Source organism: Arvicola amphibius, chromosome 8 (genome assembly GCF_903992535.2).
Source record: "Arvicola amphibius chromosome 8, mArvAmp1.2, whole genome shotgun sequence".
In the NCBI taxonomy this organism is placed as follows: Eukaryota; Metazoa; Chordata; class Mammalia; order Rodentia; family Cricetidae; genus Arvicola; species Arvicola amphibius.
In genome coordinates this window covers 36,125,257-36,140,170 of record NC_052054.1, presented here as the reverse complement: position 1 = coordinate 36,140,170, position 14,914 = coordinate 36,125,257, and the positions used below count along the sequence as shown (strand labels likewise).

Sequence of the window (14,914 nt, the reverse complement as noted above, 5' to 3'; positions counted from 1 at the left end):
GCTATCCCACTAAATTCAGGAACACGACAAGGCTGTCCACTCTCTCCTTATCTCTTCAATATAGTGCTTGAAGTTCTAGCAATAGCAATAAGACAACATAAGGGAATCAAGGGGATACAATTTGGAAAGGAAGAAGTTAAACTTTCATTATTTGCAGATGATATGATAGTATACATAAGCGACCCCAAAAACTCCACCAAAGAACTCCTACAGCTGATAAACTCCTTCAGTAACGTGGCAGGTTACAAGATCAACTCCAAAAAATCAGTTGCCCTCCTATACACAAAGGATAAGGAAGCAGAGAGGGAAATCAGAGAAGTATCACCTTTCACAATAGCCACAAATAGCATAAGATATCTGGGAGTATCTCTAACCAAGGAAGTGAAGGATTTATTTGACAAGAACTTTAAGTCTTTGAAGAAAGAAATTGAAGAGGATACCAGAAAATGGAAGGATCTCCCCTGCTCGTGGATTGGGAGGATCAACATAGTAAAAATGGCAATTCTACCAAAAGCAATCTATAGATTCAATGCAATCCCAATCAAGGTCCCATTAAAATTCTTCACAGAGATTGAGAGGACAATAATCAACTTTATATGGAAAAACAAGAAACCCAGGATAGCCAAAAAAATCTTATACAATAAAGGTTCTTCTGGAGGCATTACCATCCCTGACTTCAAACTCTATTACAAAGCTACAGTATTGAAAACAGCTTGGTACTGGCATAAAAACAGAGAAGTTGACCAATGGAATCGTATAGAAGACCCGGATCTTAAACCACAAACCTATGAACACCTGATCTTTGATAAAGGAGCCAAAAGTACACAATGGAAGAAAGAGGGCATCTTCAACAAATGGTGCTGGCATAACTGGATGTCAACCTGTAGAAGAATGAAAGTGGATCCATATCTATCACCATGCACAAAACTCAAGTCCAAATGGATTAAAGACCTCAATATTAATTTGAATACATTGAGCTTGATAGAGGAGAAAGTGGGAAGTACTCTACAACAAATGGGCACAGGGAACCGTTTCCTGCGCATAACCCCAGCTGCACAGACATTAAGGGCAACATTGAATAAATGGGACCTCCTGAAGTTGAGCAGCTTCTGTAAAGCAAAGGACACTGTCACTAAGACACAAAGGCAGCCTACTGACTGGGAAAAGATCTTTACCAACCCTGCAACGGACAAAGGTCTGATCTCTAAAATATATAAGGAACTCAAGAGACTAGACGGTAAAATGCCAATTAACCCAATTAAAAAATGGGGCGCTGAACTGAACAGAGAATTCTCAACAGAAGAAGTTCGAATGGCCAAAAGACACTTAAGGTCATGCTCAACCTCCCTAGCTATCAGGGAAATGCAAATCAAAACAACTTTGAGATATCATCTTACACCTGTCAGATTGGCTAAAATCCAAAACACCAATAATAACCTTTGCTGGAGAGGTTGTGGGGTAAGGGGTACACTCATCCATTGCTGGTGAGAATGCACACTTGTGCAACCACTTTGGAAAGCAGTGTGGCGGTTTCTCAGGAAATTCGGGATCAACCTACCCCAGGACCCAGCAATTCCACTATTGGGAATCTACCCAAGAGATGCCCAATCATACAACAAAAGCATATGCTCATCTATGTTCATAGCAGCATTATTTGTAATAGCCAGATCCTGGAAACAACCTAGATGCCCTTCAGTGGAAGAATGGATGAAGAAACTGTGGAATATATACATGCTAGAATACTACTCAGCGGTAAAAAACAATGACATCTTGAATTTTGCAGGCAAATGGATGGAAATAGAAAACACTATTCTGAGTGAGATAACCCAGACCCAAAAAGATGAACATGGGATGTACTCACTCATAATCGGTTTCTAGCCATAATTAAAGAACATCGAACCTATAAATTTGGGATCCTTGAGAAGATAATATGAAGGTGAACACCCAAAAAAAGATATAGTAATCCTCCTGGATATTGGAAGTAGACACGATCGCCAGGCAAAATTGGGAACTTGAGGGTTGGGCAAGACTGGGCCAAGGGAAGACGGGGAGAGAAAAGTGTGAAGGGGAGAATGGGGGGAGCTCGGAAGAATGGGGTGCTTGGGATATAGGAAGGGTGGATATGGGAGCAGGGAAGCATATATCTTAATTTAAGGAGCTACCTGAGGGTTGTCAAGAGACTTGACCCTAGAGGGGTTCCCAGGTTTTCAGGGAGACGCCCCCAGTTAGTTCCTTGGGCAGCTGAGGAGAGGGAGCCTGAAAAGGCCAGTTCCTATAGCCATACTGATGAGTTTCTTGCATATCACCATAGAACCTCCACCTGACGATAGATGAAGAAAATGACGGAGCCCCACATTGGAGCGCCGGATTGAGCTCCCGGGGTCCTGTTGAGGAGCAGAAGGAGAGAGAACATGAGAAAGAAAGTCAGGACCGTGAGGGAACCTCCATCTGGCGACAGATGGGGAAGGTGACTGAGCCCCACATTGGAGCACTGGACTGAGCTCCCAAGGACCTGATGAGCATCAGAAGGAGCGAGAACATGAAGGAGAAAGTCAGGAACTAGAGGGGTGCGTTCACTCATGGAGACGGTGGGACAGAACTAATGGGAGATCACCAACCCCAGTTGGAATGGGACTGATGGATCATGCGACCAAACCCGTCTCTCTGAATGTGGCCAACAAAGGGGGCTGACTGAGAAGCAAAAGACAATGGTGCTGGGCTCTGGTTCTTCTGCATGGACGGGCTCTGTGGGAGCCTTCTCAGCTTGGTCGATCACCTTCCTGGACCGGGGGGGAGTTGGGAGGACCTTGGTCTTGGCATGGAGTGGGGAACTCTGATGGCTCCTTGGCCTTGAGGGGGAGGGAGGGGAGGTGTGGGTGGAGGGGAGGGGAGGGAAGGGGGAGAAGGGGGGGAGGGAAGGGGGAGGAGGAGGGGAGGGAAGGGGGAGGAGGAGGGAAGGAGATGGAAATTTTTAAATGTGAAAAAAATAAAAAAAATAAAAAAAAATAAAATAAAAATAAAAAAAAAAAAAGGAAAGAGCAAGCCAATATCAACAGAAACCCATACCTTCCATTAGATACCTAAGCCTGAGGCTCTTAGGCACACAGGCTACAAGAAACACCCATCTCCTTGTACGAGAAAACGCACGAAAAGTTTCAGTTCCACCTGCATCTGTCCCTGCTCTCTTGCTGGAATCTCTCATTTCCCTAAGAAGCCCAGTTTACTTTCCTCAGCCAATGGTATGGAGCATTGGGGTGCCTATTGTGCCTGCTGCAATTCAGGCAGTCCTGTTTCCAGGTGTCTCCATGAACTGAAGTTACAGACTGCAAAGACAGATAACTGCACTCCCTTATGCTCCTCTCTTTCCCTCCCTTGCCCTCCTGCATGTCTCTGTCACTTTGCCCTCTGTGCTAAGCAACAGAGGTTTGACAACCTATCTTAAAGGAACAAATTTCATCATCTTAGTTAAAAAATAAGATGACAAAGTTAAAGGTGACAAAAGGTAAAGTCAAATCCACCCTTTCAAGTATACAACCTCAGAGCACTCTAGGAAGAAAAAAATAATAATAATAAAAGAGAAAAAAAAGAAAAAAGGAAGAAACATTAGTTTTACTTGTGTAGTGTAAATACGGCTTAAACTTTCCATAATGAGCGAAGAGTTCAATAGGTCTTTTCATCCTGATATTTGGTCTTCAGATGGACCTGGGCAAGGTGAGGCCTTCATTTTCTTTTGCTCCCCCTAGCTCTATGCTCATCTTAACCATGAGTTAAGGGACCTGTAAGCAGCTCTGGGAAGTTCCCTTTGCTTTTCTTTCCTTATCTGCTCTTCAATTTCTCTGGTTTCAGCTGTGTTCAGTATATATCACATCTGCCTAGGGATAATTCATCAACAAAGGCCTAGAGTTGGGTCTTTATGGACTAACCCTATCAAATATGCTTCTTAAAACTTTCTTAACTTTCTGCTCAATTCTGTTTCTACATATCATGTCTCTACAAACCAGAAACTATGCATTATTATTTAGTTTAGTGTAATTTTCTGGTGATTTATTTTCTCATGTTTGAAACAGGTTCTTGAACAGCTCTATTTAATCTATTCAGGTAAGATTAAAAAAGACGAAGCTGTATAGATACTGAGTATGAATAACAGTGTAAGCATATATGGATGATGAGAAAACATATTGCTCTATGATTCTGTAGAGAGTAACTACTAATAAATGGTGCTATTACCAGGTGTTTTGTTCTAAAGGCAAAAGCCTGAATTGATATTGTTTCTTAGACAAGTCTAAAGAGGATTTTCAAGAAATCCTTCTTCGGGTGTTTTAAAAAGCTTGAGCAGGCTTTGAGGAGATTAAGACCATCTATGACTCTCTTGTATGGATTCTCTTTAATAAGGGTCATGAAATCACCACCCAGGACTCTCTCCTTTATTATACACCTTCTCTCCAATTAGGATTCAATTCCAACTAGATTCATTTCAGTCACATTTCATGTGTTAATTTTTAATTTCGTTGATTATAGACATATATAACATTTGAGATTCTCTTCAATTTCTTCAAACACTAAAAGAAAAAAATGAACTATTTCTTGGGACAACTGAAGAAATAGTTTCAGTGTGATTCCTATCTATAAAATAAATACTTCTCTTTATACCCACAGATAAGTGTAGTTCTCACCCCTCATTAAAGAAACTTCTTTTTGCAACAGAAGGGGATTATTACAAAAAACCAACAAAGAAACACAAAACAACAACAAAAACAATTGAAATGCAGAGAACAAGAAAAGGTAGGGTGCCCATTCCTAACTCATAAATCTACAACATAAATGTTGTACCTAAGGCTCTGGGATCACTGTGGAAGGGGAGTGGGGACATTGTGAGAGTAAGAGGAACACAAAGTTTACTATGAGATTATTTCTCCTAGAGATTTCACAAAGGCTACAATCATGACGTTGCACAAACATGAGTGCCTGTACAAGACCTGAACAATGACACCAAAGGATGTGCCAATATGGAGAGTGGAAGCTTGCACGGTCTCATCCCTACACAAAGAACCAGAGAATGCTCAGAGTGAAAGAAAAGACTTTCCTTGGGGAAGAGTCTCCCAATGGGTTATCAATCCAATACTAAAATCCCTGAGATCATACACATAGAGATGACATTACATGGACTGAGCAGGTTGTATTTATGCATTAGGAATGTGTGTGCTTATGTGTGTGTGCACATGTGTGTGTCTGTTCGTGTGTGTGTGTGTGTGTGTGTGTGTGTAACAATAATTAACAGCAAAGAACAGGATGTGAATTTGAGAGTTGAATGGAAGGATCTGAAGAGAAGAAAGAGAAAGGGGAAATGATGTAGTTATCATTTTAAAAATAAAATATTAAAAAATTGGTTTTTCTCTACAGTTTTCAGGGCAGATGTATTATCTATCATCTATCTATCTATCTATCTATCTATCTATCTATCTATCTATCTATCTATCTATCTATCTATCTATCTACCTATCATCTATCTATCATCTATCCTTTCTGTTTTTATTAGATATATTATATATTCATAAATTGTTGTTCTGCCTGCTCCTGTTAATTTTTAATTTGTTTTTGTTTATAGAATCTCACTAAGTAGCCTGCATCTGATACAAACCAAATAGGCCAAGTTGGCCTTGCAGTTATGGTGATCTTCCTGCCTGTGCTTGCCAAGTGTTGAGATTATAGCTACATACTACTATAACAACCTAAGCTATTGAATATTTTAAAATATTAGCTCTATATAATACAAACTCTTTTTTTTCTTTAGTAGTCAAGACAGGGTTCTCTGTGTAAGCTGTGGTTGTCCTGGAACTTCCTTTAAAGACCAGGGTGGTCCCTAACTCAGAGCTCTGCCTGCCTCTGCCTCCCCAGTGCTGAGATTAACGGTGTGTGCCGCTACCACCACACAGCTTCTGTATTATCCAAACTTATTGTTTCTTTTTCTGCATTGGATTATCACTTCTCTCCGAATTACTGCCTTTCTAGTTTCTCACAAATTCTTTACTGTGTTATTATGATTCAGGTTGAATTTTTAATACTAAATGAGGAGTTTTATTGAAAGCAAGTCAAAATATCAACTATGTCCTAGAGAATTATATCTCTAAATTTGTCGTTATAGAAACCCGTAGCTTCATACAGAATAATAACAGTGTCCTTCCATTTATGTTAAGATGCTGGCACTATGCACATTACATGCTAATTCAACATTCTAAAAGAGGTTATCAACAATTTGAATCAAGTTCAAGCAAGTTATCTAAAGTGAGGAAGTTGATTGCATCCATTATTAAAAACCATAATCCACCAATCTGCAGTGTTAAAACGGCCTCTAATTATTTGAGGTCAATTTGGAAAAGTTTCCAATCAACTAGTCTAAGCTGCTAGCCCTTTCCTATTCTGACATTTAATTAGTGTTTAAATACGTTTATGGCATAAGAATGAACCTCGTTGAAGCGCCTTTCTCCTCTCCAAACTCCAGCAATTTAGGTGAAAAACAAACAGCAGTGAAGGAGTATCTAAATGTGTGTCTGTCCATAGCTTTCAGTGAAGGCTTGGCAGGCCTGAGCCATGATGCCATCCTCTGTCTTCAGACTTTACCATGAATCTGAATTATCATTTTTAAGGAAGTGCTGGCGACAGGTCAAGGTCATCCTGTGAAACAAGTGAACCCCAAAGAGTGAAAATGCTGGAGTTATTTCTAAGCAGTCCCAGCCAAGAATATGCAGCTAGAACTAAATGTTGACTAACAGGCACTCACTCTGGCAGCCACGCAACAGTCTACCCATGTCTGATCAGGATGTAGACCGCAGGGACAGACGTATGGGTCCTATTAAGGCTGCTGAAGAAATGAAGGCTGCAAATGCTAAGAGTATTCTCTCAATATTAAAGGTGGTAGAGAGCCGGGACGGTGTGAACAAGAGTTTCTGAAGCTCAGTGTCTTTTGCGTTTCATTAGCGATACATTGCAGGTGGGGGTGGAAATCTACTTATGAAAAAGTATACTCAAATTCATGTGACTGAAGGAAAAGGAAATATTAGATGAAGAATATTCCTGGGGTATAGTGCTTATTGGGGGAACTGACACAGAACTTGAGGAAGAGTTTAAATAATAAGAAATGAAAACTCGGCAAAAACCCTTGATAACTTTATGCTTCAAATTTGTAATTAATATTCAAGTTCTTAAGTTCAGTTGCAGTTACGATTTCAATACATCCAACTGAAGTCCAAGAGGTTCACATCAGTAAGACATGATACATTCTTGTGTTGCTAAGTAGCACTCATTTGTGTGATGTTTAATGGAATTTTTAATCATTTATCATAATGGCTACCTACAGAGAATCAAAGGAGTAAGAGATTTCCTTCAGAGTTTCTGCTTAACTACATTACATCATTTAATTCTTGTTAGAACACTAGACTAGTACCCTCACACTGGAGATCAATAGAGTTATGGTCATAAGAGTCACAGTGACCAAGTTGAAGAGTTTCAGCTAAACAGGCTTCCTAGTGATGTACACAGCTAACCGTTTGAATGAAGAAATCATACATTGTCACTTATCCCAGTGGAACGCTCAGTCAAATAAAATGCATATTAAACTTAATACACACCAGTTTACAATGCTATTTCTAAGTAACTACAGACTCACATGGAATCTCAGCTTTGGAATTTTTTTGTCTGAGCCATCTACCTCACTTCCTTCTTCCTGTTCTGTCTAGTCCACTCATCTAAGGGTGGGCCTATTAAATGGGCCAAGGCAGTTTCTTTATTAACTAATGAAATCAACACAAACAGAAGACTCTCCCACATCATAAGGTGACCTATAAATTCACATTGCAAGAAACAAAGAAACCGTCCCAGCTGCACATACCACTCACCACATACAAGTACTCTGATACTTTTCCGAATTGAAGGCAGTGCTGCAACCATTTTGATTAAATATTAAAGCAAAAACATGTACCTCAAATTTAAATTCAATTACCAATTCAACAAATATTTATTGTACATAATAAGACTTTCATCTTGTACTTGTTCTTGGAATATAGTGATATATGAGACTACTGAATCACAGAATTAAACTTGACTAAGCAGTTAAGTTTAAAAAATACATATGAATACATATTGTCTAACAAAATGAAACATAAAAGGCTCCTGGAATGTAGAATGTCTTACAGTAGAGACATCCAGACTTGTAGAGAATCATGCTTTTTTTTTTTTTTTTTTTAAGCAAAGTTGACTTATATATGAAGGACATTAGGAAAGCTGGATCCCACTTTCTCAGTACTCCTAGCTGGGGGTGTGGAGGTGAAGATGAAGGCAGGGTCTGAGGAATGGAGAACACAGGATGTGTCCCTAGGGATGCCACACAGGATCCAACAGATTCCTATCTTTCTGGTCAGCCCAGCCATTTCCAGCTTGGCTGTCTTCTGTTGACACTATCTGAAAAGTGACATGTTTTGGCTTCCCTGAGCATCAGGGGCAGCCTTCTGTGAAAGCCAGCAAGATTTCACACACACACACACACACACACACACACACACACACACACACACACACTCCCACCACAGATTCACCTATGGACTCAGCATTGCTTCTACCCATGCTCATATAGTTCTCATTACTTTGTTACCTTAAAAAAAATCAAGTAACTACTCATGAGCCCATATATGTATGTATGTACGTACGTACGTATGTATATATCTATGTATATATGTGTGTGCATGTGTTTGTGTGCAAACAAAGCCCACACATCTCAAATATGTAGTAACAGTGAGGCCCACCTATCTCAACATAGAATTTAATTAATCTTTTACGAAAGTGTACACTTGCTTAATTAGCTAGTAGGCTTCTTTATATCCTTCACAAGCACCATGGTTGTATCATTTTGACTAGTAATTAAGTCTTCAAGATCCCGTGTCTGAAAAATTTTATTTCTGTTCTGAAAGATTCTCGACAAAAAGGCAACTATATTTCCATGGTGTTAGTTTATCTGTACTCAGTCAATAAGGCAATGTTACTTTACTAAAGTGTGTTTTTTCATGGGTAGAAAAATGTCAAAATTCAGAGCAAGAAATGGATTAGATCTTGTTAGAAATATTAAATCACAAAAAACCCTTAATTTTACTCCCAATAAATTTCTATCTCCAATTTAAGTCTACTTTAGTATTTATGATTTTTCCCCCTTCTAACTGCATATGATGATTTATGTGGTTCAAAGGCAAGGTAAAACATGTTCATTTAGGGACTAGCCACGGCAATTTTCTAGATTTACAATGGTAACAGAAAACACAGAGGCTCTTTCATGAGCCTCTAGGGAAGTCCATTAGTGAGGATAATGCTGCACTTTATAATTGACACGAGAAGACAGTGGCTAACATGCGTAATATGTAAAATAAGCCAGGGCTCATTCAAACACGTTGTGTGCATAACAGCTCCTTTATCTGTGCTAACTGTGTTCCAAGAACCTTGGTAGATGACTAAAGCCACAAATAGTATCAAATTCTGCAGCTATTACTTCTTCCACATGTGCAAGCTTATAATAAAGTTCAATATTGATATGAGATTACCAATTATAATAAATGAATAGAACAACCACATTTGCACTTTGAAGCCACTAATTAATCAAAGTAGGGTTTCTTGAACACATAACACATAACAAAACCGCAACAGGTGGTTACTGAGTTACTTGACAGGTGGGTAGTATATTCACCACGAATGCCGTGGACAAAGGGGCTCTCGGGTCCCGGGACAAGTGGAGCAAGACAGTGAAAACTTTCATTATGTCACTGCCAGTGGCGTGCAAAATTGAACATTTACAAATTTTTTATTTCTGGAATTTTTCATTTAATATTTTCTGGCTATGGTTTGCTACAGATATCTTAAATCATGGAAGAACAAAATCCTAGATGAGGAAGAAGTAGTCTATGTGTTCCCCAAATCCTCAAAATAATAAGGGATACTTTGCTACTCTCCTTTGGCGACTGGAGCTTTTGAAATTTGCCTTGAAGCTATCAGACAAGGTCAAGATCTAACCTCAGATAGTTTAAGACCAAAGTCCTTCTCAGCCTTAGTATGCCACTCTGAGTGCCTCAGGATGCATGAGAACAGGAGCTGCTAGCTAAGATCCAATTCCATGATCTATAACCCTCCCTGGAGCAGAAATACCAGATAATATTTGCTATCCTGCTTTTTATTGGTATCCAAAGGGGACAAAGTGACTCCAAAACAATTCACGAAAGCAGCGAATAAGGAGAAAATTCTGTTTTGCAATCATATCAGCTCTTTTTTCCTTTCATTGTTTTCCTATCTAAAGAATTTTCTAACTGGGTGCTGGTGGCGCACGCCTTTAATCCCAGCACTCAGGAGGCAGAGATGAGGGGTGGGGTTGGGGGGACTGGGATCTCTATGAGTTCAAGGCCAGCTTGGTCTACCAAATGAGTTCCAGGATAGTTAGGGCTGTCACACTAAGAAACCCTGTCTCAGAAAAACAAACAAACAAACAAACAAACAAACAGAAAACAAAACAAAACAAAAAACCTTTCTAGCAGCCTGCTATGGGTACCTTTTACATTCTTAGCATCTGCTTTAAATCTAAAAAAGCAGAGGTAACAACAGATTGCTAAATGTCTTTTGCGGCTAACTTCCAGAAACTCGAACTCCTGATTTACAAGCCAATTCTTATAATAAAAACAAACAAACAAACAAAAAACAAAAAACCCAAGAAACAAAAAAGCTGCGAGCACACTAGATGCTTCTGCATATACTTTTCTTTTTTTCTACTAGCATTGTTTACTTATTTTTTATTATCATGAAGAATCTTAGTATCTGAATGGAAATCAGTAAGTTTTTTTTCCCCATCTGTGAAGTTTCTTTATTAGTCCCATGAGTCAAGGGGAAACTCTTTATTGCTTGCACAAATCAAGAGAAAAATAAATGCTAATTGAGCAGATTGATAGAGGGAGAAAAAGCTGAAAGGCAAGATGCTAACATAAACAGAATATGGCTATTCATTGTTACCCCCAGTGAATCAGCTACGCTCACAAATGTGCATCAAATACTAACTATGGCAACAGAGCTCCCAGCGGAACAAACCTCTGTGGAGGCTCAGGCAGGCGTGCAGATAGCTCTTCCTTCTCTGCGAGAACAGACAAAGCAGTAGCCTCTCCCTTGCTGGACCATTCAGTTTTTAAAGGACAATACAAAGAGAGGTATAGGAGCCTGCTCCAAATACTCATTCAAAGGTGACAATACATTCTTTCTTATCAAACCAGCTAAGTTGTGGCAGCCAGGGTCAGCAGGCAGTGTTCTGCTTGCTAGCCTCCACAGAAATAATTTTCCAATGTTAGCTGAATCAAAAAGAAAAATTAAAACGTCTTCCTTGGAGTGATGAAATCGTGGAGTTGTTCTCCCCCTCCGGTGCTCCTGTGGTGCTGAACTAGCTTTGTTCCTTTTAAATCAGAACCAAATGCAAATGAAGTGCTCACCTGAGTGTGTAGACTCATTAGAGCCGAACCTGTTTGATCTGTCTTTCACACAGAGTGATGGAGGTTTCCTAGTAAAGTGACTTGTACTTTGAGCTGCTATGGCTGATTTTTTCCAAATAGGCTGATGGGTGGCATAAGGCCTCTCAGGCCCTAAAGCCAAGGCTAAGCTTCTCTAAGGTTTCTAAGCCCATCTTACCATCATACCAAGGTTCCTTTAGTTAAGCACTAGTGATGGGATGAAGGGTTCCCATTTGTCTTAAAGACACCCAAGTGTTCAGAGAACTTGGGGGTTTAACTGGGTCCCAGTAGAAATACCTTGTAATAGAGACACCACACTTAACTGGCCTGAAGCCGGGAAACAAAACTCTTTCATTTTGGAAAGGAGCAAAGAATGGAGCTAAAAACAAAAACAAAACAAAGAAGCAAACTCTTACCTTTTGTAGCAATTCGTACACACTGGGTTTTAGTTTCCTGGTTGAGTGAAATCAAAAGAAAATGATCAATATATAGACAATGTTTTCTGATCTGTAAAGTATTATTATAATTCTTATCACAACACGCCAAAGGTTAACAATAAGATTATGACTAAAGAACTATAATAACCAGGGAATTTCTTTCTCAATATTTAGTCTTAGATAGTATTTTAAAAGTTTGAAGGAGGTTTCTAGTAATTGCTAGAGATGTCTGTATCTGTTTCGCTTTCTCATAAAGCAAACTGGTATGGCAGAGACAAGTTGGACAGCCTGCTATTTGCATTTTTGTTGCTTCTTGAGCTATCAGAAAGAGATACGGATCTGCAAAGCTGATATAAATCAGAACCGTATACAAATCTAATTTTCATCTGACAGCTCCAGACTCGGAACAAACCTGAACATGATATACTCTCCCTTGGATCTCGGCATGACTAAACAGCTTAACGGTAGTTGTTAAGAAAGATTATCAAGACATCACATAGCAGTTTAGATGTAATTTATCTGCTCTCTCTTTCCTGGAAATATAGCTGTCAGCAACTAAATTTTTTTTCCTACCTCTTTTTTTTTTTAAAAAAAAAAAAGATTTATTTATTTATTATGTAGGCAACATTCTGCCTGCATGTATGCCCACGTGCCAGAAGAGGGCGCCAGATCTCATTACAGATGGTTGTGAGCCACCAAATGGTTGCTGGGAATTGAACTCAAGACCTCTGAAAGAGCAGCGGGTGCTCTTAACCACTGAGCCATCTCTCCAGCCCCTTTTTTCCTAATTCTTATTACCAAGGTAGATAGAGAAAATAGAAATGTAAGGGGAAGCAGCAAGAACGGTTAGTGCTGTGGGGCACAAAGAGACACAAGGCCCCCCGCAGGCTGTTTTGGGCTCTGCTCCCTTCTCAGTCATGGTCGATTTCTGCTTGCCTTAGCTTTCTTTCTTCCTTTTCTTCCTTTCCCCCACCCCCTCTTTCCTCCCTGACAAGGTCTTGTTACTTAGTTCTCCTCCACGAGTTTTCCCATGTGTTCCAAACCCTACAGGACAAAGGTATTACAGTGGTGTGTTTCCCTGGTCACTGCCACCTGGGCTGGCTGTTGCTTAGGGAACACTGGACTACATAGTTTAGGAAGAGATCTGGGTATATTATACTTGGAGAGGGCTCAGCACACCTACCCTTTCCTTCTGCCTCAGGGTATGGACAGACTGTTGTCCCCAGAATCCTAACAAATTGCTTTTGTGCAATCCTGGATCTACCTACCTAATGTTGTTCTCTCTGTTCTGTCCTTTTACTTGTGTTAGCCAGGGTTCACATACTAGAAACATGAGTTTTTATGAAAGAGAGGTTATCTTTAAGAGGTATTTATAACTCTATCTTCAATGGCTTTGCACTTTGATAAATAATAAACCAAATTTATATAATTCCTTCTTAAGCATTTACTTTGAAAGTCTGTAAAATATAGAACTAGGAGAAGAAATGTGTTTTTCTGTTTCTTCACTGTGGCCGACCTTCAGAATTGGCTGCAGGAGACTTTCATGAGCCAATGTAGACCCTAAGGGATTTTGATCTCCTAAAAGCGGTCATTGTTGAATCTCTGCAGGCGTTACCAGCCTCTGCTGGTGCAAGACTCATCAATGTCAAAACTCCTTGTAAATGATACGATTGCCAATACTCTCAACCCATGGCTCTCAACCTTCCCAATGCTGCGACCCTTTAATACAGATTCTTATGTTGTTGGGACCCCAAACCATAAAATTATTTTCATTGCCACTTCATAACTGTAATTTTGCTACTACTATGAGTTGTAATGCAAATATCTGTGGTTTCTGACGATTTTAGGTTATTCCTGTGAAAGGGTCATTTGATTGCCAAAGAGAACATGACCCACAGGTTGAAAACCACTGTTAAATTTGATCAAATAGTAATGTAGATAAATAATGTCAGAGAAAATCCCCTGTAAGTACACACATTCATAGGCACTCCTGCCACACAACAGAGGGATTAACAAGAATTGGAAACTATCACCTCTTTGAAGATGAAAACTCAAACCTGGAACTGCCTCCTACCTGTGTGCTATTTGTATTTGGGGGCAAATTATCAACTTTTATCATGTCTCTGTTTTGAATAACCTAATTAGACAAGTACTTTTGAAAAATGTGTGTAGTATGTGTATGTACTGAGGGTTAGTTAATCTTGAATGTCATTTTGATGGGATTTATCACCATGGAAACAAACCTTTGGACATGTCTGTGAGGTATTATCTATAAATTAATTGAAGCAGAAAGACCTACCCTAAATATAGATCACATTATTTGATGGGCTGAGGGTCTCACGTTAGAGAGAGAGGTTGGGAAGAACACCAGGATATTTTGCTCCCTGCTCCCTGAATAAGGACCCATATGACCAGTCACTTCCTTCTCTTGCCACCATGCCTTGTACTCTGTGGACTTAACTCTCACTGTGAACTGAAATAAACCCTGTATCTCTTCAATTGCTTCTTGCCAGGCATTTTTGCCAGAGCCAGTAAAATAGCTAATACAACTTGGTGTGGACTCTAAAGAATCGAGTTATATAGGGGAAAAATGAGCAGGGAAGAACATCTTCAACTATGTATCCATAGTCCCTGCATGGAGACTACCTGTTTAAAGGGTCTCTGGCATTTTTCTTTTCTTTTTTTTTTTTTTTGGTTTTTTTTTCAAGACAGGGTTTCTCTGCAGCTTTAGAGCCTGTCCTGAAGCTAGCTCTTGCAGACCAGGCTGGTCTCGAACTCACAGAGATCCGCCTGCCTCTGCCTCCCGAGTGCTGGGATTAAAGGCGTGCGCCACCACCGCCCGGCATTCTGGCATTTTTCTTTGTCCTATACTCTACCACTGCCACACTGGTAGGCAGAAAAATACAGCTTGCGTGTAAAATCAATATTCATATTGTCATGGCCCCTGTAGAAACACAAATT

The 14,914-nt window shown here is 39.7% G+C and overlaps 1 protein-coding gene across 2 annotated transcripts in view; it reads right to left on the bottom strand.

The window, feature by feature from the left end:
• Positions 1–14,914, bottom strand: part of Ptprk (protein tyrosine phosphatase receptor type K) — a 523,134-nt gene that overhangs the window by 99,242 nt on the left and 408,978 nt on the right. For both annotated transcript variants that reach the window (XM_038340426.2, XM_038340427.2), the window contains exon 13: positions 11,933–11,969. In XM_038340426.2, coding sequence (XP_038196354.1) covers positions 11,933–11,969 — 37 coding nt within the window. The remainder of the gene's footprint in view (positions 1–11,932; positions 11,970–14,914) is intronic.